At 38.3% G+C, this 27,812-nt stretch overlaps 1 protein-coding gene across 48 annotated transcripts in view; it reads left to right on the forward strand.

Moving 5' to 3' along the window:
* Nucleotides 1-27,812, forward strand: part of LOC119771469 (receptor-type tyrosine-protein phosphatase delta-like) — a 601,694-nt gene that overhangs the window by 388,517 nt on the left and 185,365 nt on the right. For 45 of the 48 annotated variants that reach the window (XM_038267444.1, XM_038267456.1, XM_038267450.1 and 42 more), the window contains exon 1: nt 22,714-22,732. The exons of 2 other annotated variants lie outside the window; for them this stretch is intronic. In XM_038267444.1, coding sequence (XP_038123372.1) covers nt 22,729-22,732 — 4 coding nt within the window. In that variant the 5' untranslated portion in view covers nt 22,714-22,728. Of the gene's footprint in view, nt 1-7,789; nt 8,171-22,713; nt 22,733-27,812 lie in introns of those variants that run through there. One more of the 48 variants, XM_038267466.1, reaches the window with a different exon arrangement.

Below are 27,812 nucleotides of genomic sequence, written 5' to 3' on the forward strand. Positions count from 1 at the left end.
CTTTTTTTTTAACTTTAATGAGCCTCGGCTGCTGTCTTTAGGGATATTTGAACACTTCAATTTCTTAAGCTGATCGTATATATATTGTTGTCTGTGACATTTTCTCAAACACATACACTTACATAAATAAATAAATAAATGAAACAAGAATCCCACCAGACATTTTCGGGCAAACTGAAACCCAACTTCAGTGACTTAAAACTTAACATAATTTTATACATTCAGTTCATCCTCTGCCCTGAGGGCCCTAATCCTAACTTTGGCACAAGCAACCCTCTACCTAAGGTCAATAAATGTATCACTTCATTAAATTCCATTAGAGACAGACTTTAATTTTACATTGACTTCTAATGTGTTCTTCCAATATGGATTGTACTGATGGCAGTACTCTACCCCTCTCGCCAAAAAAAAAAAAAAAAAAAAAATACTTTTGACCAGTTCTAATGTAAAAATAAAATCAAGGTCTGGCATAAAGGCTTCAAATTTAATAATTTCTACCCTTCATGTGTTTCCTGCTCTTCCCAACAGTACCATATTGACCTTCCAGTGAGTGTTTGGTTTGATTCGGTGTCCCTTTCCCATGGGACATCAAAGAGAGGATGTATCATGGTCAACTGCATTATCTGATTCCTTTAAATGTATTGATTGTCTTCCATGCTCCCCTATGATCAAAAACATCTTCAACTTCTCTCCAAGTCTGAGCTAAGCTTCCCTAGGGATAAAGTTCTTTTTTGCCATCTGTGTCAATGAATCCCATTAATTTGATAATTATTCATACATTCAGTGATCAGATGTATTGTTTTTTTTTTTCCTGAAAGCCTCCTAACTCAGTCTGTAGTTCTTGGAAATCTGAATATTTCCCACAGTCCTGCCTTTGTGAACTCTCTCCCCCACTGTGATTTCTTCCCCTTCAGCTAAAAGGCAGTCGTTCACAAAACAAAAAGTAATTTAATTTTCTAAAATTGCTTATTGTAACAAAACCAACCATTTCCCCTGTTCCAAGAATCAACTATCAAACTCTGCCTTCAAAAAAGGAGCAGGTATAATTTACTATCATAAATAGCTAATGTAGTTACCTGGTCAGATAGTTAACATAGCTCACTCATGCTAAAATAAAGTGTTGCTGTTATAGGAACTCCTTTTAATTTGTTCTTTTGGAAGGATGCTAGATCTTTTTGTCTGTAGGGCTAAATTGTTCATGATAGGGTTTGAGATGCTGCTTCAAAGACAGTTAGCTATAGTCATCTGTCTCCCAGGAACATTGTAGTTATTTTCCCCTACTAACACATAGAGGGGAAGTGCATTTGACTTTGTTATCAAGCGCTCCATCATACCGAGTTTTGCACCATTAGTGTTCAATACGAGTATGAATCCCATCTCCAGGCCATTGCATAAAATGTTTATCCATTACAAACCGGAATATGAGTTAACGGCTGGATGGGCTGACCTTGCAGTACCCAATGCAGAACGGGTTCCCAAAACCTAAAAGCAATGCTATTGATAGAAAAAAAAGTGCAACGACAGATAAAATACCTCCCGAACTACAAGCACGCACATTTATGCTCAGTCTGACAACATAATCAATACCCTGGTCCCTGCAGGGATTTTCGATGTATCTGTTGCTTTTACTGATGGGTTTATGGTGACCTTAATGTAAGAGATGGTGTTTTTAATGGAGTGACACACGTCTGAACATTGAAAGTCTATGTTTACCAGCTTGCTCTGCATCAGGAATTTCTGAAAAAAAGAAAAAGTATCATCTTGCAAATGCACAAACATGTTATAGGGGCTTTTAGTTTCCTTTTTCTAAATTTTTGCCAGGCATTATTAAGTTTTTGGGGCTTGATTTTGCTGGCCCAGGACTCTGTGTAAAATCTGAATACTCCTTGTAACCCTAACCCGATTTGATTCGATATCTTGCACTGTCTGAAGACATCAGGGAAATCTAAGTGGCCGTCTGCGTCAATGATGCCAGTCAAATATGCTGAAAAGGTGGCTAGGTTGTTTACTGTACACTAGCTTGTTTGGTCTGCATTAGGGGTTTATTATCCTGTTAACTGTCCATTGCCCACTGGTGAGCCCAGGCAGCTTAAGGAGTAAACAGGGTTTAGCTTAGGCAGTCTGTATGTGCAGCTGTATCATTGCAAAGATGGAAACACACTGCTGTCAAATGCAATGATGCAGCTTTTTAGTTTTTTTACAAACAGATGCAGTCCAGAAAGTTTCACTTTTGACTCTTTCAACCAAACCACCTCCTTCTGTTTGTTTTTTTTGTTTTTTTGTACCATCGCATGACTTTAAGCAGGACTTCAAATTACTTTCCTGTAACAACAGCTTTACTCCTACCAAGATTTGATAAAGTAAATGGCCAACTGTAAACACTTAATAGATTCCCCTACCTGAATGTTAAATTTCTGCAGCTCCTCCAGAGTAACATTGTTGTCCTAATTTCTCCTCTAAATAAGACTTTTATTTCCATGTCTGTCGGTTTCAGACCTAAACAATTGGTGGGCAACCATGCTGTTGTAGATTTTGAAGATTTCTCATAATTTAATCGTTTTCAAATGAAAGGTTAAATATTCCTCTTTGAGTTGGTAAAGCTTTTAAAATTATTTTATCATCTGATCTTGCTTCAAATTTCTCCACAGACCTAACTTGTCTGGCAAGTTCCTTTGCCTTAGTCATGATGCGGTCTGTGTATTCCAAAACATCAGGGGCTTAAGCAAAACAGGTAGATTAATACTTGGATTAAATGGAAATCGTCTTGCACTCTGTTGGGCTGTGAGCACAACCCCCATCTGTTGAAGTCGAGTCCTCATACCATCCTCATGGAGTCGGTTTCTAACGGTTTGTGCCGACACATGCACATTATTTGGCTGCTGGATGTCATTTTGCAGAGCTCTGACAGTGCTCCTTCTGTTCCCTACTTGCACAAAGGCGGTAGTAGTTTTTCTGCTGCTGGGTTCTTACCCTCCTATGGTCTTCTCCACATCTCCTGTTGTATTGGTCTGCCTCCTGGTAGTGCCTCCACCCTATGGACACTAGGTTGACAGACAGAGCAAACTTTCTTGCAGCAGCTTGCATTGATGTGCCATCCTGGATGAGCTGTACTATCAGAGACACTTGTGTGGGATTTAGAGCCTGTCTCATGCTACTACAAGTCCGAAAGCACCACCAACATTCAAAATTGACCAAAACATCAGCCAGAAAGCATAGGTAAAAGCACCAACCTCTGTATTATTGAAAATATATGTTGATTAAGGATTCAGTAGTGGTCTGAAATGCTATCAGCTTTTGTCAAGTACAACTAACTCAAACTAAAACAATTTGAAGTGTAGACAAGTTTCACAGCCAGGACTACAGGGGGTGGCCTTTTTGTTGATTTCTGCTTAGAACTTCTTGAACTTTCTTAAACAGCGTTCAGTGGCGTGAGAGGGGTTTGCGGTTTAAGTTATGGCCGAAGTCAGTAACTCTCTATTGGGTTAAATTAAGTCATAAAAGAGTCATATTGTTTACACTTCCATAAGCTGCCCTCCATCCCACGTAAAACTCTTTAAACTAACAGGGTACCTGGCTGCAGAGTCTTTCTCAGAACAGCAGGTTATTACAGAATAAGAAAAAGATCAGAATAAGAAAGAACCAGATCAGTCTCCTTGTCGCTTAGTTTAAAGCTAACCCATGCTCATGAGAAGCTTAATCAACCTTTTTGGTTGATGACTCTGAATCATAGTACCTGCGTACCTCTGTAATGGATGCGCTCTTCTCTGCGTCTTTGTGTGCGCGTGTCTAAAAGTATGATAGGGAGAAAGAGCACTATCAAAAAACAGATGGATTCTTTTTACTTTTTAATTCTAAATTTTATTGGGGTGACAGAGTGTACTCTGTGGCAATAGTCTCCACTTCTCCATCTTCCATAAGAACCAGACTCCATAACAACAGGAATCATTCAGGCAGTGGCTTGGTTGAACATCTACCATATTTGGCTATGTACACACTGCAGGCCTTAATGATCAATTTCAAATTTTTTGTAAAATCCAATTTTTTTGTGTTGCTGTTCACATTTCCAAATATATGCGACTTGTATGCGATCTCCTGTGTGAACTGTGTTCATAAAGCGTAAGTGTCCCACATGTGCAGTACAGGATGCAATGACGTCACAAGAAAACATGCTCTGTGTTTACGGAAGTAAACCTGGATGGTAGTGCTGGTGCTCATCTAGAGATCTTTCCCAAACTTAAAAACAAAATTTTTTCAAGATGGTTTAAAAAAAAGACTGCTCTCCTCAATATCATCCGCCGTGGTTGTTGTTTTTCTTCCCGCTTCTGCGTAGCAAGCCACAGAATAGTGACCTTTGTTGAATATTAATGACATTCATATCGGATTCAGGACCACATAGCCAAGTGGCCTGGGTTGCATTTGAAAAAGTTGGAATTGTGTTGTTCAGAATGCCATGAAAAGATCAGATCCAGGCCGCATATGAGCAAAAAAAGATTGGATTTGGGTCACTTCAGGCTGCTGTGTGAACATAGCCTATTTTCATCAGATTTCCGTATTTGTATATCGGCGCAGAGCCCCCCTATTCTTTGTTAGTATTGATAAGCCTGCAAGGTTTTGAAATTATTATCGACTTTCCATCTACCTCCATGAACTCTACAAATTCTACACATTTTTGTACATTTTGTCTAAAGGGTTAGAAATTGATAAACTCTCTTCCAAAAAGTAAAAAAAAAACAATCCACTAGACTTTGTTTCCAAGAGTGAAGACGGTTCGCTTCCCATAAATCTTTGGCCATTTCTCAATACATTTACTTGTGTGTTCTCATGTGCTCGTGTAATCGTGAAATGTCATCAACCTCAGCCCTAGTACTGTTCCAATTCACAAGAATGTGAAGACCGAGAACAGACAAATTCCCCGGATGTTATTGTCGCCCCTCCGTATTTATCGAGTATGCATTAGAGCAGGCTTAACCATTCCTGAGTTTGACCGCTGTCCAAGCTTTCAATGGAGCGCTCCATTGAAAATTAAAAGTTCTCTTTTCTGTTGCTGATGTTCAATAAAAGTACCTTTTAAGATCATTTGAGGCGAGAATATTTTACTTTAAAGCGTCACTATATGGTCCATTTACCAACTTAAGGTTTAATTTTTTTTTTTTATTCCGAAGTTGAGAGGACCGCGGCAACCAGCTGACCACCGAGAGTAACGGCAGCCAGGGCTAATCGCACCTCGTCTGCAGCAGTCCTCTCTCGGCATAGCCTCGTGCGAAAGACTGCTGGCTCTGATGGCAATTTTTTTGTTTTATTTGGCAAAATGTTTGTTTTATTTGTGTTTATCTGACTGTTAGTTATTATTCCCCCACTTAATGAAAAAGGTCACAATTCATTATTATCTAGAGACTATTAATAACAGGAGAAGAAAAGCAGCTTCAGACGTGCCAAGCATGGGGTGACGTCACAAGTACACTTCTGTTCCAATTGACCCAAATTTATGCTGCATGCTCCCGTTCTCATCAAGTCCATACTTTTCTGTGTTCTTCTCAAGAACATACTTGGCAAGGACACAAGTCCGTACTCACGTTCTATTGAATTGAGAAATGGACATAATCTTCCTTTATTAAAAAGAAATGAAAATGTACCTATTTTAGACCAAAATATTACCTTACTTAATCAGATATAAATAGCAGAAATAGTTGGCTGGAAGTGAACAAGAAATATCCATGTAACTTGTTTACAAAGTACGATAGAGTTTCAGTAAATCAGGAAAACTATGCTCTTAAATCAGCTCAGATGTTGACTTATAATGCGTTTGCTTGCTGAATTGACATGTACATGTGGATGGCAGTAAAGGCAGACAAAAGGACAAATGTGTAATTCCCTCTCAAGTCGAAATCATGAAACCAAGTCGTTCTTTTAGACACTGGCTTTAATCACACAAGAAGCATGATAGTGTGCTGTGAGAACTGTTAAAACATACAGACAGAAAAGCAAACAAAACTAATTATTTCCCCATAAAGACATCAAAGGAAAAAACTCGACCATACAATATATGACTCAACAGAAATTCTTTGCATTACATCTTAACGGTCAAACAAAGTAAACAGTAAATGAAACAAAAATTTACCTCATTGGCCGCGTTCCCTTGAGAGAAAATTAGAATCTTCAGTCCTTTAATGCACTATGCACTTTATCCAATTTTCTTATACCATCGCTGGTGGCTTAGGCAGAGGAATCAGCGAAGTGTCTGCCTGATAGTTTGGACCAGAACCCTAATCCACAGGTACCGACCCTCAAAGGTAACACTCCATCAACCTGTGGCAGCAACCTTTTGTTTCCCCCTTAATTAAGACTTATTCCCACATATCAAACAAACAGTATACATAAAATACATGAAATTATGCTTTCAATATTTTACTTTTATTACTAGAAATTTATGTATTTATGAACTCTATAGTTTTAACCTAAATATTTATTAATCTATTATTTATTCTGCATTCGATGGCAGCTACAAAATGCACTTATTTGGATTTTTAATTGTTGAGGTTAGCCTCTGGTTTGCAGGCTGAAAATGAAGTTCCTGCAGTGGGAAGACACTGGATGTGATAGGGGGCCCTATAAGGAGGTCATCCATCCATCCAGGTTCTTACACGCTTATCCCAAGTAGAGTCGCGAGGGGTGCTGGTGCCTATCTCCGCCTGTCTACGGGCAAGAGGCGGGGTACACCCTGGACAGGTCACCAGTCCATCGTAGGGCAACTCAGAGACAAACAGGACAAATAACTATTCACACACTCACACCTAAGGGGACTAGGGTTGTCAAAAGTATCGATACTCAAAAAAGTATCAATACTGAAATGTTGTATCCAGATACAATACTCGTTTTTAAAAGTATTGATACAGTGCCACCACCAGTGGCACCTAAGCAGTCATTCATATAAAGTGCAGAATAGAGGAAAATGCACTTTCAGAACACTGTGTGATTGAATAATTCTGTGCACCTTTCAGTTTGAGACTTTGTTTTTGTTTTGGCTAGTGTCATTTTATGTGTGCAAGGCGTAGCCAAGGAAGGAACACTTCATTTTAATTTTACAAGTTTTTTTTATCAAGCTTGTTTGATATTGTGCACAGCATACAACCTTTATTGTATTTATTTATTTTATTTTATTTGTTAATGAAAATATTTCTGTTGAATTTTGGAGTCTGTTTTTATCCTTGTGGTATCGAAAATGGTATTTAGTATCGAATATTTTCCTTAGTATCGGTATCGAGTTGAAAAGTTTAGTATCGAGACAACCCTAAAGGGGACTCAAGAGAATTAACTGCCAATTAACCTAACAGTCATGTTTTTGTTTTTTTTTGTACTGTGGGAGGAAGTTGGAGTACCCAGAGAGAACCCACACATGGTCAGGGAGAACATGCAAACTCCATGCAGAAAGAATCAAACCCAGAATCTTCTTGCTGCAAGGCAGTAGTGCTACCCACTACACCACCAAGCAGCTATGAGAAGGTCAGACTGCATAAATAATCACCCACGCCAGTCACGCGTGCACGCACTCCCACGGTCTATCTCCAATACAAATGTAATCATGTAGCCTACAAAGTGCGTGTTCCAGCACATGGATTTTTGGGGTGTTTGTTTTGTTTTGTTTTTTTATGGTGTTGGTGGTGAGCGGGACTTCACAGAGTGACGTCACCTCCAGCTCGTCAAACATTCAAACAGGAGCGCATGTTACAGAGAGGGAGAGAGAGAGAGAGAGAGAGAGAGAGAGAAAGTGGGAGAGAGCTTGAGAGGCTGAGAGAGGCAGGCAGGCAGTCACACCGCGGCTCTCCTAACACAACCACAGTCTCGCCACGTCCAACACAGAGAAACCCGACGAGCGACTCCCTCAGCAGAGGGAATAAACCAGACGAGCTTCCCAGCGCTTTGATCGCGGACAACTCCAGGAGGAACGAAAAAAAAGAAAAATCAACTAGAAGAAGTCAAGAGTGGATTCTTTCTTCCCTTTCCCTGTTCTTTACCTCTTTTTTTTTTTTTTTGGCTTTTACACCACTCGCCTTGCTGGATGTAAAACAAGTACAACTACAACAAAAACTCAAAAAAAGAGACAAAAAGAGACAAAAAGCAAAATTAAAAGAAAGGAGAATAAGTTTGAAAGTGGCCGCATAATGGTGCTAAGGTAAGCAGGCTGTGTATGAATGCTGCAGTGATTCCAGGTGTGTTGATCTGATAAATGCATTATTTTTCTTTAGATAACCAACATCTTATTCAATTTTGAGTAGGCAATCAATTATTTATTTTTTACATGTCATCAGGAATCTCTAAAATAGACCAGTGGGAAGTGTTATTTTTAAAGCTGTCATGCACATACAGTTCATACAGCGCATCCTTTTAAAGTTGTGCCAGACTCCTCTCTGCATGCGACTGGATTGGGAAGAATTTTTTCAAAGCGCATTCCTGCAACTCTCCAGAGATCCCCGCATCTAAAATAGAGGAGAAAAAAAAGGTGGCTTATTATAGAATAGTGTTTTATTTTTGTTTGGCTGAGAGAGGGGAGGGGTGTGCGTGTTTAAAGATAGTTTAGAGTTGGTCAGTCATGAAGATAAAGTCCTGTCACTCAGGGAAAGTGAAGTTTTTTTCTTTTTTTTTTCTTTTTTCTTTTTTTACTCATTTCTTTTCAATTATTTTAAGCTGATGCGCAGCGTACCTGTGCGCAATGTGCCTGTTTGGCCACTAGGGGACTCATTTCTCCCAGGCTGAGAGGAAAATGCAGTGGGAGAAATTACAAGCCTTAGTAATAGCCTAAGTAATATAAGACTAGTGTTTTAGGCTGGGTTATAGCATCATAAGGTAAAGTTTTATATCAAAGCTGAATAATTGATTTTTTTAATTATTATTATTATTTCAACATAGATAAAAAGTAAATTAAATAATGGTGCTGTAGGAAGTTCAGGCTTTTTTAATGCTCTACCTCTTCACTATAACAATTTCTTGAACCATCCAAGCTCCCAGTTTAAGGCTTTAGTGGTACTTAAAGTTTTTTTTTTTTTTTTGGTTATTATTATTTTGATTTCTTATCTAATTGTTAGTTGTACATGTGTTATACTTTTCTACCTCTTTTGTTTTATTTTTATCATCTATATCTTTAATTGGACTATCAGTCCGGAATCAAATATGTCTGACATGGATTAGATTAAACACTATTTAAAAATATTTGCCCTTTTTGCACAAAATATTAAAACTAAATTAGGGAAAAGAAGATTAGGAAGGGAAAATAATCAACACACTATTTATTCCAATGTTTTTTCCATCCATTGAGAGCAAAATAATGGCAAACATCTAAGTGATTAGAAAGGCTAAAGGGCCTCATTTCGTTACAACTGTGTGAAATTAAACGTTTCAAAATTCTATTAAACTACCTGAGGTTGTCTTTAAAAAATGTGTTAAAATATTGTCATCTTAGTGGCTTGTTTTGGTTAGATCCTCAAGGGAACAGATTTTTCCTGCCGTCATGTTCCATTATGAGGCAGTAATAAAAAAGAGGTTTAGTATTTAATAGACCTTTAGCAAAAAATAGATTTAACTGGGGATTTCATGTACTTGGACATACTATAGATTTCAGCCCAATCAGGTTTATGCAATTTGTCTGCTAATGAAATTTAACTGTAGACGGACATTTTTGACACACCGGGGAGAGCTTTGCAGTTTTTTTTTAAAGATTATTTCATTATTTATTTTAAATATAAACACAGTAAATAACACCACATCTTTACTAGTTGTTCTGTGTTTGTATTTTTTTTTTATAGCTTTTTAGTTTAAATGTATTCTCAGATAGAGAACCAAATCGGTGACCTCTTGATTTTGAACAGAATTTAAAAGCTGACGTTGAGGATATTTCAATTTTAGTATTGTCAAAAGATTTTTGTCTTGTAATTTAAATCTGCTAAAGTTGTTGTATAGCAAAACGCATGGAGTGATCTAAAGGTGGGGCGTGGAAAAGGCATTTGTTTGTTTTAAACAGGCAAATTGGTGCATATTTGTTTGCTCAGGCACTTCCATGTTGGAATCCAGTAAGCACTACAGCAGCCTCCATCATTCAACAAACATTTTACACTTTCCTGACCCCAAACAATTAGCAGCATCTACCCAAGTTTTGACACAAGGCAAATTAACGCTGCTTCACACTGTTCGATTTCTTATTTTGCTGCTGCGATAGGAGGAGAGTGCACCAAGGCATGCTGAGTCTGACTCGCTGACAAAAGGAAGTGGTTCAGTCATTAGAAAGAAGCTCTAGGGCTGACATCTTCATGCAAGTCAACCCATCTTTTCAGTCTGGTTTACTCCTAACCCCATATAGCTCAACCTTAGGTATAGACCCTCATCTGTAATAGTTTAAGCATATTTAGGTAGTAGGGGTATTGAGAAGAAATGCATATGTACACTTCTGACCCAAATTTGACTTTCTGATGAAGAATCTGGTTAAAGCATCGAAGCCATTAGATGATGGCTATAGTCAATATTCTGTTTTATATATCGCTGTTGTATATGTCGTAATGTTGCAAGACCTGACACACACTGTAAAAACAGAATTTAGTCTGATAAAAAATCATTATTCTTAAAGTTGAAAGTTTTGATCCAGATCCAGTATATTAGCTTGTATCTATATATAAAAAACGTGTTTTTGTAACATTTCCAGTGGAATTTTAGGGAATGTGTTCAATAGTTTTATGTAACAGCTTTGCAGGAACCGCCCCTTGTTGTTAAATTCAAATTCCCTACCAAGTGCTTTACTCCGAAGCCCCTGTTTCTCATAAATATCATATATTAGCTGTGTTCTTCTGGGGAGCTGTTGACATGCCTTATTGAAAAGACTTTAAAATCAAATATCTAACTTTAATTAGGCTAGTCAAAATTATCATGTTAAAGTTACCGTGGCTAACTATCAAAACTTCTTCATTCTTATTTTGCAAAGAGCTAATATGCAACACATTTTTCAGTGGTTGACTGGAAAAGCATCAACGTCTTTTTGATGGTAAAAATTTAAAACCTTTTTTTTAGCCCATCTTAATTAAGTACCAATACATCAGTAAGTTTAAGTCAATGTCAAACTTAGCTTTAAAGCCTTAAAGATCATAGATTTTTCTTTTTTTTTACCAAAGTGATACATTTTTCAAAAATAATACATCCACGCAACATCTAGAGTTGTGCAGAATAAAATTGTTAATGTTACTGAAAATAATGCTGTATATAAGATGTATGATGCTAAGATCAGCCTGAAACTTTCTCCACCAACAGGCATACTAGGTTGAAGTCACATGACACAGAGATTAGGCATTGCCAGGCCCCAGTAGCTTTGTGATAGCTCTGAAAAATGGCTTCTTCAAAAAGAAGCAAAACAATTATGAGCATCGGTCAAACTTTTGAGTGTTGGTTTCGACTTAAGAAAGCAAAGGAGCTGAGGTTTCTGCTTTCCTCTGAACCTCTTAGTTCAATGTTTGGTTTGGTTAGCATTAGAGGACCTGGGAAGAACTGAACTTGTAGCTAATTCCTATAAGGCATTGATTATTGCTTCTAAATGTCACAGCCCATGCTCTGGTTCCACATATAATTATAAAATTATACTCAGAATAAGTGAATTTTGAAAGTTAGCATTCAACTCTAGTAGTGCTGTTGCTTAAAACGAATAGCATGCAAGCCAAGCCTAACTCAGGATGTCATTGACAAAAAATGGGAGAAGTCATTATGCTCCTTTGAAGAACAAACCTAATAAGTTTCTGATTTTCCTTTAAACAAGGAATGGTAGAAGGCAAAATGCTAATTAATCAAATTAACTAATTTAGGTGGATATGTTTTTGAGTTTATTCAACAACTGTTATCCTTAAATATGTATATTCTTTAGAAATAATCATTAAATTTTACCAAATAAAACGTTGGTAACTTGTCTGAAAAAATTATTAGTTAAATTCTGTGAGCCTGTCTTGTTCTTATTGTATTGTATCTACAGTATTTGCCCTTGGGAGCAAAGCTGACCCTTCTTTACAACAAAAAAACCCTGCACCTTACAGTTTCATGGTCTCAGCAGCACAGCCAAGTGGCTCTGACGCACTGGTTTACTTTAAAGTTAAGGGAAGAAAAACAAATGAAAGGGGCTTGGGAGGGGAGCAAGAGAAATTACTTTTTTTGTCCCTTAGAGTGTGCTTGTAAGCAGTGCTTTAGAAATTTCATGGCCAGGTCCCCCCCATTACAAGCATTCGAATGAGACGTCAACACTTGCATTACAAAAAGGGAAACATAAACACAAAGGGCACAATTATTAGGCACTGTGGCATGGCAAGTGGAGGAGATGGAGTGCCAATAGGTCTGTTAGCAATCAAACCCACCACCATCCCCTTCACTGCCTGCCCTCTATAATCCAGTGGGCGTATTCTGACTTATTTTGCAACAGCAATGGCCCTCAACAGCTTTCCACTGAATGGCAGTCTAACCCACTCTTTGGCGGGGTGGGTGGTTGACGGAACATAGAGGAATATGATTGCTAGATGCCGTATTTGGCGGATGACAGGGTGCATGTACTTATGAATGAGCTTATGCAGTGAAGTTTCCTCTAGTTGATTCTAGTTGATAAACTGACATTTTTGACTCAACGTCAAAGGTTGTGCTGGGGGCGGTCTCTCGCCAATCACAAAACCCACCTCACCGGGACCAAAACTGATGCAATGTGACAAATGAAAAAGCAGTTTGATTTCGCACAACACCGAGCCGTGCTGCAGCATAATGAAGTGATCATGACTTTACCCTTGGTTCACTTTGGCACCAGGTCCCGCTGTGTTTTCCCCATCCCCTGTTCAATCGTTTCACTCATTTATTTACTTGGCAAGGATTTCCTCTCGTAACCTCTGTACTGCATAACTAGCTTCAGGGGTGGGTTGCTTGATAAAAACCACCGCTATGGGGCATTGGTTTTACACATGGAGGGAACAGTGAGCAGCTCTATTTTATTATTGATATTCCAGTTGCCACTGGGTTGGAATAATAAAAAGCTTATATTCATGCCCAGGCAAAAAATAACCTCTACTGTCCATCTCCCTGTCGGGGCAAAAAAAAAAAAAAAAGCTGAGGCGTAAATATTATGAGCAGTGGAGAGAACAGAAGGTTATGGCTGAACTCTGCTTTTATTCTCATGGAACTTTTGTCTTCACGATTTTAATCTTTTAGTCATATTAAAAAAGTATGTTTTAAGCTCCACCTTCCACCCAAGATCCCTTTATAAAAAATGTGAATGGTTATATGTCCATCCATCCATCCATAATTTTTTTTTTTAGGTTTAATTTCTGAAACCTACAGGAGTTATAAATCTATACTAAGCTTTGGTATTGGTTGAAAAAATGGACTCTGACAAGACACGATTTAGCCTCCTGTGTAGAAATGCTGTAAATCTCCACTACGCACCTCCTGTTAACTTTTAAAATTAAACACGTTAAACAGTAAAGTTTAAGTGTCAGTTAAGGGTCTGCCTCCAGGTCTCGTCTAGCCTAGGAGGGGATAATGTGGAGGGAGTGTGGGTGTGATAAAAACAGAGAGGACTACCTTTTTTGTCCCAGCTGTCCCTTTGGCCATAGATTGAGTTTCAGGCCATATGATGGGGGCCAAATTCCTGCAGCCATTTGTGAAGACATAAGAGGGGGAGCAAGTATGTTGGTATGGATTTGGATCGGGGTCATTCGCACTGGCAGTGAGTTCTAATTCCTCTTTGATTCCCCCCATCTTTTTGATCTTCCCACAATAACAACTTTGACAGTAGCTACTGCCAGAGTTTTGGCTTATTCAGAAAAGTTAGGGTTGTATTGAAATTAAAGTATTTGTAGTTAAGAAACTATTAAAAAGATAAAGGTGAGAGGGTGATCAAATCCTAAAATGTTATTTCCTCTTATGTCCTCGTCATTATCTAATTTTTCCCTGATCTTAATGTTTTAGAGAGGCCGAGAGTCAAATAAGGGGAGATTTGTTTGAATTACCCACAGAATGGGGAATTAAAAGCTGAGAGAAGAAATGAAGGTGGCGGGCGGCTCTGTGCCTTTATGCCGCAAAGCTTTATCAACTTATTCGACAATGGCAATCATACAAATGATGGAATTTTAATTAAAGTATGAGCATTTTTCAAAATTTGTTTCTGCTCGCCAGAGAGTATGTGGGAGTTATGTTTCATTGACCAGTGAAGGGGGGCTGGGTTTCTAGCTAAAATGGACAGTATGGAGAGTCTTCTATAGTTTGTATTTTCAATCCACTGACCCCATTCTCCATTGACGGAGAATGACTTACTAAAAGACTTTTGTTCAGAAGCACTTTGCAGTTAGAGCCTAAGTGCTATGAAAAAAAAGGAGAAAAAAAAACAGGAAAGAAAACGGGTGTTACGATGAAGGCCTTTAAAAAAAGAAGTCAAAAACAGAGGCTTTGGTAGATAGCCCTGTTCCAAGAACAATTACGCTACCTGCTGTGGAAAACACAGGTCTGCAAGAGATAAGTGCAAAGAAGTGAGGCCTGGCCAGACTGGGTCTACCTTGTAAACTGTGAAAAAGCTTCTTACAAAAAACATATCCATACAGGCAGAATTTGACTGCCCTGTTTTTTGTTGTTGAACATTTTCATGTATGGTCTGGGGCTTGCATTTGGATAGATGTATGTGTGTTTGTGTATTTAAATGCATATATGTGTTCTATGTATAGGTGGTGTATATGAACGTTTTCCTTTATGTAAAACACTGGTTCTAATGGCAGCATCAAGCTGCAGGAATTATTTTCTTCAACAGCTTTAGGGTAGAATTTCAGAGTTGATGGGGAGATGTATGGAACTAAGTACAAGAAGGTATAAAAAAACAATTTTGAAATTACAAAAGACTATAGACCAAGATGTTGAGGTTAACCGTCCAGTATGACAAAAAGTAAGATAACAGCCAGAGCCTCAGTGAGTGGTTTATTTTCGTACACTCCATGCCCACTTTGTCATATAGAGCTATTTCTCAAAGAGAAAAATGAAACTCAAAACACAGAACCTAGAATAGAATTAGATTTGTATTAAGCAGAGCTTAAGTTTTTCACTTGATGTCCATTTTTTTATCGCCAGGATTGACAAAGGAGAAGGAATTCCATTACAAAGTGCAGTGACATTGCCTTGCAGCAATTTCACGAATGAGGAATGCATTTAATAGGGAGCGGATTTCTCATAATTTGGAAGTGTTTTCCTGAAGTAGTGCCAAAGTTGAAGGGACACATCCTGTCCCCTTATATGTACAAAGGGAGACCTTTGAATTTAGATTCGAATATATTCTCTTCTTTATTCTCTCCATGTTCTTCCCCTTTTGTATAAATCAAAATTAAATTCCCACATTGCTACAAGGTTAGGAGTCAATGTTTAAATTCTGCCTAACCCCAGCATTCTCTCTCCACTCAATCTGCAATTATAGCGAGCCACTTTGAAGAAGCCAGGCGGAACTAAAATGACTTTTCATGTCCGGTATAATGACTGCCATTTGGAAGAAGACATGTGGAGAGAGGGCGAGAAAGACCGCGCTTCAGTAGGAGGGAAAAAAGGGAAGGGAGGGAGCATTTAGAAAGGGGAGAAGTGGGGACAATTGGAGATGAAAATGACTTAGGTCACCTTTTGGTTGCGCCCACGCAGCCCAAACCAAACCATCTTTCATTTTTCACATGAATTTGCCACGTTTGAACTCCTTTTTTTTGGGCTTGGTGCTTCTTAGTGCTAGTTTCTCCTCCTTTCACTCAGTCCCAATCTCTTTTTCGTCATTTGCTACAAATCATTTGCTTCCAACTGAAGTTCAGCTGTGCAATGCGGATTACAGGATGAACAGCACCAAGAGAGACACCGTATATTCTCTTTTTGGGAGCCAAAGGCCACAGATGAGTGCCTTCACCTGGACTGGTATCGGCCTATCTTTTACACTTCCCACGCTAATGAGGCCAGACAGTAGGGCTGAAGTTATAGTGCCAACTGGATGTTGTGCGGGTAATCTATTATTTAGAGTCTCTTGGGGGAGCTGGTCTCAAGAATTTCATGCATGCGTTTTGCAAAGCAAATGTTTGCCCCGGGGGAACACAGAGCTCCGTGTGGGGAAATAATGAGCATTAGACATTAATACAAACCGCAGCTTTTCTTGTTTTGTCCTTTTCTCCAACCTGCCAGAACCTGCAAAAAAAAAAAAAATGTAATGTCTTTTTTGTGCACAAAGAGAAAAGCATAGCTGAATGCACTAGCAATGCTGAAAACCCTAGTGCTGTTTATACCTTTTTCCTAAATTTCCTTGTTGAGATACTTCATGGGTGATGGTTAAAGATTGTACTTGGGTCTTCAAACAGTCAAAGAAGGACTGATACATCTGGCATCCCTTTTCATGTATATTTAAGGAGCTATTTCAGAGGGGTTTCTCAGGGTTGCATCACTATGTTACAGTTAACACTATGCAGATGGGACTTGTTTATATTTAGGCTGGCCAAAAAAAATATGGTATGCATGACCCCGTTAGACCTCTGCAATATAAGTAGTAGTATACGAAGTACATTTAATCTCTTTAAACATATCGTCGACCAAAAAAACTTTCCTAAAGAATGGGTATTCACGGATAAAATACCTTATACTGATCATCAAAAACAGAGTTGGTATTCAGGCAACATGTACAGTCCAGTGGAGCAATTAACTATATTTGGCTGTGAAGATTTTAATCTGCGAGGAGATACGATGGCAACGGTTAAACATAGAGTGTCTGTTTTAGCCAGAGTTGTTGAGCAGACTTAAGTTACGCTAATATGACGTTTATGTAGAATGGCTGAACATACCAGATATAGCAGCAGGCTGTGGAGAGCCGAAATAAACTTTAAATACCAGGTATTTTTGGATGAAGTCACAAAGTTATTCATGAATACAAATATAACCAGGACCTATGTCATGATGAATTGATGTGGAGATTAACTGTGGTCTGAAATGATTTATGGAGAAGGTTGAAGCCGCTTGAAGGTCGAGTGTTAGTGCTCGAAATTACAATGAAATAAGTCACTTGCCTACCACTAGTAGATCTTCTTTTTGTGGGATAGCTCAGATTATTCAGTGCTTAACACAAATTATGATTAAAATGGAAGGTTGTAAGGTAGCTTTTTTTTTTTTCCAAATTTGTTCTAAACAAAAAATGGTCAAGTTCAAGCTCTGTTTGAAACTTTTTGCAGAGAGTCTTGACCCTTTTGAACCCCATTTAGACAAATGCAGAGTTTTTATGTAGCCATATTACTTATGGTTATAATTTTGCAAAGCTCACAGTGTTTATATCTGGAACAGTAGGGATTATTTCATTTATTATAACTTTTTAATTATTTGCATTTATCATAACAATTTAAAACACAGACGAAGTAAAAGGTTAGAAACACTGTATCACCATAACACTAATTCAGAATTGCTTTCTGGATGGGAAGAGAAACATCTTCGAACTTGGAAAAACAAAGTCCAGTCGTTTGTTTTTTCAACTTCTTTAAAGTTTTTGGAAAAACGCTACCAATTTATTTGTAGTTTTCTCTAGAAAGATCTATATATATGCAAAATTTTCACCTCCTGGTTGAGCATGTATCAATAGACGACAGAAGAAAGAAACCTAAAGCCAGGCTTAGTCTTTCTTCTGAGGCCGACTGCGGGTTCAGGAAAAAAGAGGGAGATACACAAAAAGGATTTAAAATCTGATTAGTTTGGAAAAATAAGACGTAGTTTCCTGAATACTTATTCTGAAATTAATACACACTAAAGCATTTTTTTTATGTACCTATACTTGGATAATATGTTTAATCTTTGAGTTGCCTCTCATCAAAGTTTACCTCTTAGTCCATCACATTCAAGGTTATGGATTTAAAGTTGCTGACAGAACTCATGAAAGGTACAAGCTTTTAATTGCTATCAGACCTTTAGAAATTTGCTATGGAAAATTTGTAGAAAACCAAAGCATAGTTTTTCGGAGTACCTCCAGGCATAGTTATGAGTATTTTAAATATGAAACCAATTGATCTCCTGGGAAAACAATTTTCACCAAATTCCTCTTATAGCCTAGAGGTAGGTCCATGTCAGGTGAGGATTACTGTAACCCTAGATTCCAAGCCTACCTCCACATATCTTGTCACTGCATGTTTTTTCTAATGGCAATGTGTCCTAAAGAAACATTCCTGGAGAGTTTTAGACCTTCTTGTAACTGGAAACCATCACATAATTTTGTATCCTCTGGTTAAACAGAGAAAAAAGAAAATCTGTATGGAAACAGGAATTTTTTACTTTAACCCCTTAGATGTTTTACGCTCATCTCACTGAAATAATACATCCTTATTCAGTTACATCATTTATTCATGCTATAAAAAAAATAAAAAGTTTCCTTGGTCAAGAGATGACTTACATGCAACAGAAACAACTGTTTAACTTAAACACTCATAACTACTTGTTATTTAAACTAAGTTAAATAATCAATAGAGAAATATAGAAGTAATAAAATAGAAAGTTTTGCTTGTTTTTCAACTGAAACTGAGACTTATGCAGATGATAAAATTACAAAAATTGTGAATGTTCGTATTTTGATGACTTGCCTCAGGTCTGTGAGGGAGGGGAAAAAATCCTCATATGCAACACATCTATTTCTAGAATTATTTAGCCAATGAGACATTTGATGCACTTTTTAAAACAACAAAAGACATTCAACTAGATGATATTTTAGCTGCTGATGCTGGGTGTAGCCCTTGAGCTTGAATAATTAAAAAATGTTTATTTTTTCTCATGGCTCCTTTTTTAATCTTGCGTCAGTCCTGGAAGCATAGATGTGAGTGTCTTGTGGTGCTGTGTGGCAGGCGATACGAGGATTCGTTTGGTAGCCATAAAAAAAAAAAAACGTTGCCGTGTAATCCCTTCTTCCCCGTCTTCCCACCCTCAGTCATTTATTTGGACACCGTCCCGGCCGTCCATTGTGATAAGCTACAGACAAAGCTAGCGGCTAGCCACGTTGTCGTCCAGCTCCTCCGCTCGGATTGCCAGCAAGCATAACACTGCACTGGGGAATTAACCTCTGCTGCTCCTTGTTTCAAATTGTATAAATTCTTCGCTTTTGCAGCAGCCGCTCTGACAGAGCTGGGAGGTGAACCGGTGCTGTAAATGTTGCCAAATTATTGACTGCTTCTGTCCAAGTCTAAGGGCTTCAAAAAGAAAACGGGGGGGAATAAACAGCCCGGCCTCCCCTTTTGCTGCTAGCTGCCTTTATAGCAACCTTTACAGAAATAAAAGGGCATGGCATTTTTTTTTTTTAAAGACAAGTTAGCTGACTCCAAAGTGGGAAGTTAAATAACCGAGAGTGTAGTTCATTGAACGGAACATTACCACACTGTCAGAGTGTGACCTTTCTCATTTGTTCTGACAGGACAGGGCTTCACTCTGTCAAAATGGTCCATGTCATTTTGGAAGAGATTCTCCCTCCCTTTGTGTCCGCTTTCCTTCTCTCTCTCTTCATTCTCATATCTGCCATCTGCAGTGACTGCATGACGCCGCAGCTTTTGTGTCATCCGTTGTGATGCTCACGCGCACATTGGCTTGGAAAGAACAAGAAACGGAGAAAGATAGAGAAGTAGGAAGCAGGAAAAAAAGATGACCTAAAAGAGTTTATCTCCATACTTCAATTTTCCTCAAATGACATCAACGCAGAATCCAAAGAAATCTCACTTATTTGTTCTTAGGTTGGTTTGCTGTTCAGGTGTGCTTTCTAGCCCAGGGCAGAACTATTTTAAGTGTTACTTTGGATTTTAACAGGTTCAATTATGAGATAATATATTTGCATACATCAGTACAATTAAATAACATTTCAAGTTGGGTCTAAAGCAATATCCTACCTTATTTAAAGTTATACCTCTTTCATGACCAATTTGATCAAAGTAATGTATCTAGGTCCTCATATACACTATATTGCCAAAAGTATTTGCTCACCTGCCTTGACTCACATATGAGCTTAAGTGACATCCCGTTCCTAATCCATAGGGTTCAATATGACGTCGGTCCACCCTTTGCAGCTAGAACAGCTTCAACTCTTCTGGGAAGGCTGTCCACAAGGTTTAGGAGTGTGTTTATGGGAATTTTTGACCATTCTTCCAGAAGCGCATTTGTGAGGTTGCACACTGATGTTGGACGAGAAGGCCTGGCTCTCAGTCTCCGCTCTAATTCATCCCAAAGGTGTTCTATCGGGTTGAGGTCAGGACTCTGTGCAGGCCAGTCAAGTTCATCCACACCAGACTCTGTCATCCATGTCTTTATGGACCTTGCTTTGTGCACTGGTGCACAGTCATGTTGGAAGAGGAAGGGGCCAGCTCCAAACTGTTCCCACAAAGTTGGGAGCATGGAATTGTCCAAAATGTCTTGGGATGCTGAAGCATTCAGAGTTCCTTTCACTGGAACTAAGGGGCCAAGCCCAGCTCCTGAAAAACAACCCCACACCATAATCCCCCCTCCAACAAACTTTACACTTGGCACAATGCAGTCAGACAAGTACCGTTCTCCTGGCAACCGCCAAACCCAGACCCGTCCATCAGATTGCCAGATGGAGAAGCGCGATTCGTCACTCCAGAGAACGCGTCTCCACTGCTCTAGAGTCCAGTGGCGGCGTGCTTTACACCACCGCATCCGACGCTTTGCATTGCACTTGGTGATGTATGGCTTGGATGCAGCTGCTCGACCATGGAAACCCATTCCGTGAAGCTCTCTGCGCACTGTTCTTGAGCTAATCTGAAGGCCACATGAAGTTTGGAGGTCTGTAGTGATTGACTCTGCAGAAAGTTGGCGACCTCTTCGCACTATGCGCGTCAGCATCCGCTGACCCCGCTCCGTCAGTTTACGTGGCCTACCACTTCGTGGCTGAGTTGCTGTCGTTCCCAAACACTTCCATTTTCTTATAATACAGCTGACAGTTGACTGTGGAATATTTAGGAGCGAGGAAATTTCACGACTGGATTTGTTGCACAGGTGGCATCCTATCACAGTTCCACGCTGGAATTCACTGAGCTCCTGAGAGCGACCCATTCTTTCACAAATGTTTGTAAAAACAGTCTGCATGCCTAGGTGCTTGAATTTATACACCTGTGGCCATGGAAGTGATTGGAACACCTGATTCCAATAATTTGGATGGGTGAGCAAATACTTTTGGCAATATAGTGTAGGTTGGGATGACATAGCTCCTGTAATCAAGTTTTTAATTATAGTTCTTACTTTACATTTGAGCTAACTTAAATAAGTTGGTATTATATGCTTATTCATGGTGATAATAAGCTGTGCATACCTTGAAACTTGTTGAGTTGCAATTTATTTTTATTTGGCCGATTTTGAATGTGACCAAGCTCTGAAAAATTGACTGCTTTATCATTAAAAATTTTTGTTTAGGAAAACAAGAATTAATAATTAATCACTGATATAGCTTCCTGGCCTTTTTTTTTTTTTATTAGAAAGAAGTTTAAAAATCTGCTAGTGAGTGTAAAATGTCAATTTTTATTGTGATTGGACCAGATCAATGAGTGGCCCTTTGTAAACTCTAAAAGTCTCATCTTTATCCAAACGGGCAGGTGTTGAAAAACGGAAGAACAGGTTACCAGGATTTGTTGTGACTGTTAATTGTTGTCGCCCCCAAAATCCTTTTTTTTTCAATATAACTTTAACCTTTAACATATTAAGTAACATATGTGTCCTTAAAGTTAATTTGGCAAACCATAAAAACCTTTGTTTTAAACTGTGTCAGTCATGAAGGGATGGTGGTATAAGAATTTAAAAGAATTTTAAATTATATGTGAGAAACCATCTAAAAGGTACATAAATGGACAGTAGAAAAGTTTTTTCTTCTTTTATACTTAAATTAACTATACAACTCTGACTCTGTCTAGATCAAATTAGACATATGCTTCAAATTTTATTTTGAAACATTTTCCATGGGTTCTAATAATTTTAGCATTAGTAATTTAGTTAGTCAAATTGTTTCCCCACTCTCACTAAATGTAGGCAACTAATTTTATTTTTAGTGTGAATTATGCTGCAGGATAAAAAAAAAAAAAAAAAAAGCAAATGTTTATTTTAATGTTTTTAAACTGTCGTATCTGGGGTTGTATTGTAAAATTGTATTTAAAGACCCTAATCTTTTTAAGAATGTCTTTACTTTTTCCTGAGAATGCCCCAAATCCCTGACTTAGCTGCCATGTTTGCACAGATAACACTTAGTTTTATGACCTATAGACAGATTTTTACTAACACATTTGGCGTTTTACCGGAGGACTGGATTTAATTTCTGACTTAATTAAATCCAAGGGTAAAAATCTACAGCATCACTGCATAAAAACGCAGCAGGAGAGGTGATTATCTTTGTAAATTAGCTCACTCATTTAGGGTTGTGTGGATGCAGATGCCTTCCGTTCAATGGGAGCCTATTATTCCAAATGACTCTCATTAAGCCGCAGTGAAATAAGGCAAGCTGTGGAAGCAGTGAAATAAAATCTTTAGACTGGCTGCGCAGAGAAAAAGGCTCCACCGTCTTCATTAAGAGGCCTTACGTCAGGAGTGAAACGCTGAAAATGACTTGGTGTAAAGGGGAAAATTGTATGCAGCTGATTTCTGCCTCCTGTGCCCTATAGGTGGTTATTTGCTGTTTGTGTTCGGAGACGAGGAAACTAACAATGAAGTCTGATCTTAATGAGTGAGTTTAATAAAAAACCCAACACCGAGGAGCATGAGTCACAGCTGATCTGTAATTTCTGTATTTCATTGCAGACCTGCTGTTCAGACGCTCTTTTTCTTTCTGTTTTTGTTTGAATGGCATTCATCACAAGCCACTTTTCCTGTTCAGTCAAGCTGTGCAGCACTCACATTTACACGGCAGAGATAGAGCCAGATCCCAGTTCCTTATGACAGCGGTTCCCACAGTTAGTCATGAAGCTCCTCATCCATCATCTGTTGCTGCTATTTGCAGTCTGTATGGAGGTAATTTGAAGAATGTCATCTTCTAACATCTCCACTTCCTGATAACTCTTGAGTTTTTCTTGCCTTCCCTTTTTTCTTGTGGCTGTTGAAGATTAGGCCGAGTCACCTCCTGGTATTGTTAGGAGCACTTTTCATGTTATCTTATACCTGACTTTGTCCATGCAGTCAACTCAACTCAGAAATTATTTTTAAAAATGTATTCATTTTACATGAAAATTATTATTTTTAAGCAAATATGCTCTATCCAGATGTCTTCAAGTGACATATTAGTTTAAACTGCTTTAAATTCTGTAAAAAGATCTCCCTATAAAGCACCTTTTGCTACCAGATTATCAATTAATTACTCAAAATATATATACATTTCGTGGAAAAACCTGGAAAACTGAACAATGATGCATCCCTAAAATCTTTATATCTTGCAGAAATGCCCCTTTAACAGTTGTACAAAGCTATTTATTACTGAAATTGCTTTCTTTTTCCTTCATCTCTCCTATAATTTTCTAAGCACAGGCTGCATGTTCTTTCAATATCAAAGACTGTAGAAAGGAGTTTTTAAAAAGCATTCAAAGAAAAACAGGATGTTGAAATAAGCCTGGAGAGGTAATGATTAAGACCAATTCAAAAAGACTAGAGAACAGTTTTGTACTAAAAGAAAAAATGTGGAGCCATCTGCCAAAATAAGTTTCGTCTTGAGCATGAGCCAGTTCACACCAGCCCAGCAAGCCGACTGTTGATAACACTCCTTAAGTACTACAAAGAATAAATTCACTAAATAACTCCAATGAATATATGCCAGCTGCAGGTTAAAATAGAGCCTTTGGGTGCGATATGGCAAAAATATTTTTTGAAGTATATTTTGATTTAGTATCAATGAGAACACTTTAAATTTGATCTAATTAACCACGGCTGCCATAAATGTGTTTATTATTCAATATTGCTGAAAAAATGTTTTACCTTTGGATTAGTTCAGCCTGAAATTAGCTGTAAAAATAAATATTTAAATGCTTTGTTTATTCTATTATTCTGGAACAAAAAGTGCAAACCCAGCAAAGTGTGACACTCTACTACATCTAGATGTGTTGTTTGGTCCCCGGAGAGTCTTTTTGAGGTGTTTCACACTGGGGGAGCACAGCCAGAGGAGGGAGCGGAGAAGGGAGATTAGATGAACTCCTGTCGGATGAGGGTAAATACTGATGGGCCTCCATATTCCCCATCGGCCTCACAGAGCAGGTGTCCTTCATCTACATCCCTCTCCCCTGTCTGTTTATCTATCACAGTACCTGCAGGTGAAGATGGGATGCCTGTCAAATCTACCTAATGTTGTACAGCATTTCTTTAGCATTCTCCGGTATGAGAATGAATCACAAAAACACAGTAAGAAGAGAACTGTTTATAGAGCGTTTCCCAGTTTATTGCTGCTCTACGATAACCTCCATCCATACATCCATGTGCCGTTTGGCAGAGGCCCTAAACAGCGGTAGTTTGTGAAAAGTGATGGAACGCAGACATTAAAATTCGATCTCTTGCATCAGTACATTCAGCGCTGGTCAGAATGGTGACTATAAATTGCTGGCCATTATTTTCCATTACCCACGCTGACACCCATGGCCCCATCATTTCTTTCAATTTTTTTTGTACACCCCTACCTCCATCCCCCCCATCACCATTGCACCGCATTTACAGAGCAGTTTCATTGTTAAATTGTCCCCCCCAAACAACGCAGTCCAGCAAATCTCAGGACACAGTCGATCTTATTAGTAGCCAAGTCACGATAACAGAAACTGTCCAGGTCTTCAGTTTTTATCTCCATCTTCAGGCACATCCTTTGCAGCGCATTAAGAGGCAAACGCGTCAGAGCAAAGGGGGCAACAACTTGGCAGCAGAGCAAGTGTAAGGTCTTAAATCTGAGGCAGAGATACAAATATTCCTCTATCGGCAGATAGGTTTTAGACAAAAGGACTATTCACTGTACAATAATGGTTTGCTGATATTCCATCTGCGTTTTGAGGTCTCAATTTTTATTTGTGGTGGTTGCGGTAAGACTGGAATGTTTTCACAAATTTTTTGGGGGTGATACTTAACTAGGTTCAATTTGCTGTGAGATTTTCCCTCTGCTATCTTGGTTTTATTGGTTTAGATGATACCAATTCAGGGTTGATATTTAACCTGTTTTTTTCTCTGAATTGGCAGGTTTCATGTTAATTGACTTTTTTTTTGGGAACAGACTTCTGTTTAATATATATACTGTATATATATAGGTAGGATCAATGACCAATTTATGTGATCCGCGTATTGTGTCCCTAGTACAAAAAAAATAAAAATAAATAAATATATATATATATATATATATATATATATATATATATATATATATATATATATATATATATTGGAAACGGGTGGCTTGAAACAACAAGTATGGCATGATACTGCCACTGCCATGCATTAAATGATTTCTTTGGTTTTGTTTAAAAGCCTAATTTCAAATCACTATCACTTGGGGGTCTATTCATATAATGATGGTGATCTTTGTTAAGTTTCCTTCATTATCCCCTCTATCTCTTGAAGCCAAATAATCCCACAACATGATCCTACCACCACCATGCCTGATGGAAACATTAAGCTTGTTAGATGTGACTAAGAACTCTTCATCTTTGACTTTTCTGACAGTGCATAACTTCTTAAGATATTTGAGTTGTTGGTATGGGTAGCTGCAACTGTGTTTTAAAGCAAGGTCAGTGAAAAGTAACACTGCAGTGTCAGCAGTTTTCAGAAAATATTTAACTAGAACCTTTGTGATCCCTGGGCTTGTTCTTGAAAAGAAAATATAACAGGTTTCCTTGGTTTTCCACATGGCAGTCTTTTTGAACTTGAACAGCATGGCAAACGTCTAAAGAACTTGCCCTAGCATGTGGTTTTAAGCCACCGATCTTTGCCTTTAAACTTGTCATGATAATGACCCGAAAAGGCAAACATTTGTCCTTCCCAGATATTCAGAGTTCCTTTGAAATTTCACATGTCATTATAAGACATAAGTTAATGTAATGTCCATGCCAATATTATAAGCATATTTGTGACTGCAAAAAGACAAACTGGGATTTCATGTGAAATAGCTTAGTATGTTGGCAGAAAGGAATGTTGTTTATGCAAGCTTTAATAAAATGAAATAAGAAAAAAAAAACACAATTAGAAAAAAATGAGTTAGAGTTAATTGTCTAGTGCTGGGGTTTACAACCGCAGACTGCAGATAAAGCTGAAAATGTGGGGAGAATACAAAGCGATGTGCTGGTCAGTTGCCAGCCAACATCAGGGATAACAGATGCACAACACAAGAGAGACAGATATGACTCTGTTATCATTTCCTCATTTTGCAAAATAATGGCTGCTGTCCCAAAGCAGAAAACTGCTGGCAGAAATTCAGTCGACAACCTAATAGTACATCCACCTGACGGGTTTAAACATGAGCGGGCTTGGCTGGTTTATGAACTCTGTTCTCAGAGAATGAAGGTATCTCTTTTGCCAAACACAAGTTCAAAAGGGCGGAAGAGTGAACTAAATCGGTGAAAGCAATCTCACTGCTGAGCTCTTGTTTTGACAGAAATAAATTGCTTTCTCACCACAGAAACTTCTCTTAGTTTGTAATGAGTTTATGGGTAATCAATTTGCCTTTCTTGTTTGCTGACTTGTGACACTGGGCCTGTGACCCAAGAAGGGGTGCAGTTGATGGTATCATCAGCTCGGTCAGTGAGGATTGCTAGATGTTTGTTCATGCTGAGGCAGTTAGGTTCCTTCTTTAACCAGGATAGAGCAAAGGCAGTACATTAGACAATTCTAGGCATCGGTATTTTTATTATTTTTGTGATTAGAGCAACTATAAAGAATAATATTGAAAAATGCATGAATTTAATCTGCTCAATTTATTCAAATACTCCATACTTTCCACTTGCTAAATTAGTTTTGTATTGCACAAGATTAATACAAACAGCTTTTAAAAGTTTAATCTTTATGTTATGACCATTACGGTCTGCAACAAAAGGTAATTGATAAAATGGCGTTACTGGAGAAGCCTGCTGTTCAGAGCCCTACGTCCAAGAATATTAACTGAAAGTTGAAAGAAAAAAGAAACTGCATATGAAAAAGCATCACAGGCAATAGGAAGCAACACAGACTTGAAATTCATTAAAGAGTTTGGAGAAGAGTATGAAGTTGGAGCTTTAAAACCTAACAAACATGCAGCACCGGAAAAATTTCAACAGTTGGATTTGTTGTATTAAGCCAATCCGAAATCAGAGAAGCATCAGAAATATCTAACCTGGGGGAAAGAGAAGTATTTGGATGTTTGCATGATACTATTTAGTTTGAAAGTTCATTTTGTATTTCATTCAGAAATGAAGGTCCCACAGTCATCATTTGGAGAGACATTTCCTCTGATTTTTTTCAACCCCTATGTTTTTTAACAAGTCCACAGTTATGGCTTGTTTCAACCATGAAGTTTTACAGCACTTCACCCTTTCCTCTGCAGCCAAGCATTTTTGAATGCCGAATTTCATTTTCCAGCTGGACTTAATTCCCCGACACTGAGGTACAAATACCTGGTTTATTAATCATGGTATCATAGCACTAACCTGACAACAGCCAGATGCATGTCTCGCTCCGCCCAGCTCCACTCACATACATCTGGGAACCCGCCATAGGAATTGCCTTTACTGAAGGCTGGGCCTTATCAAAACTCCTTGCATATGATTGGATAAGCCACTTGTCTGTCATCTTTATTGACGTGCTATTTCAACCACTCA

The sequence above is a fragment of the Cyprinodon tularosa genome, unplaced genomic scaffold (assembly GCF_016077235.1).
Source record: "Cyprinodon tularosa strain WSP-4 unplaced genomic scaffold, ASM1607723v1 ctg674, whole genome shotgun sequence".
Classification (NCBI taxonomy): Eukaryota; Metazoa; Chordata; class Actinopteri; order Cyprinodontiformes; family Cyprinodontidae; genus Cyprinodon; species Cyprinodon tularosa.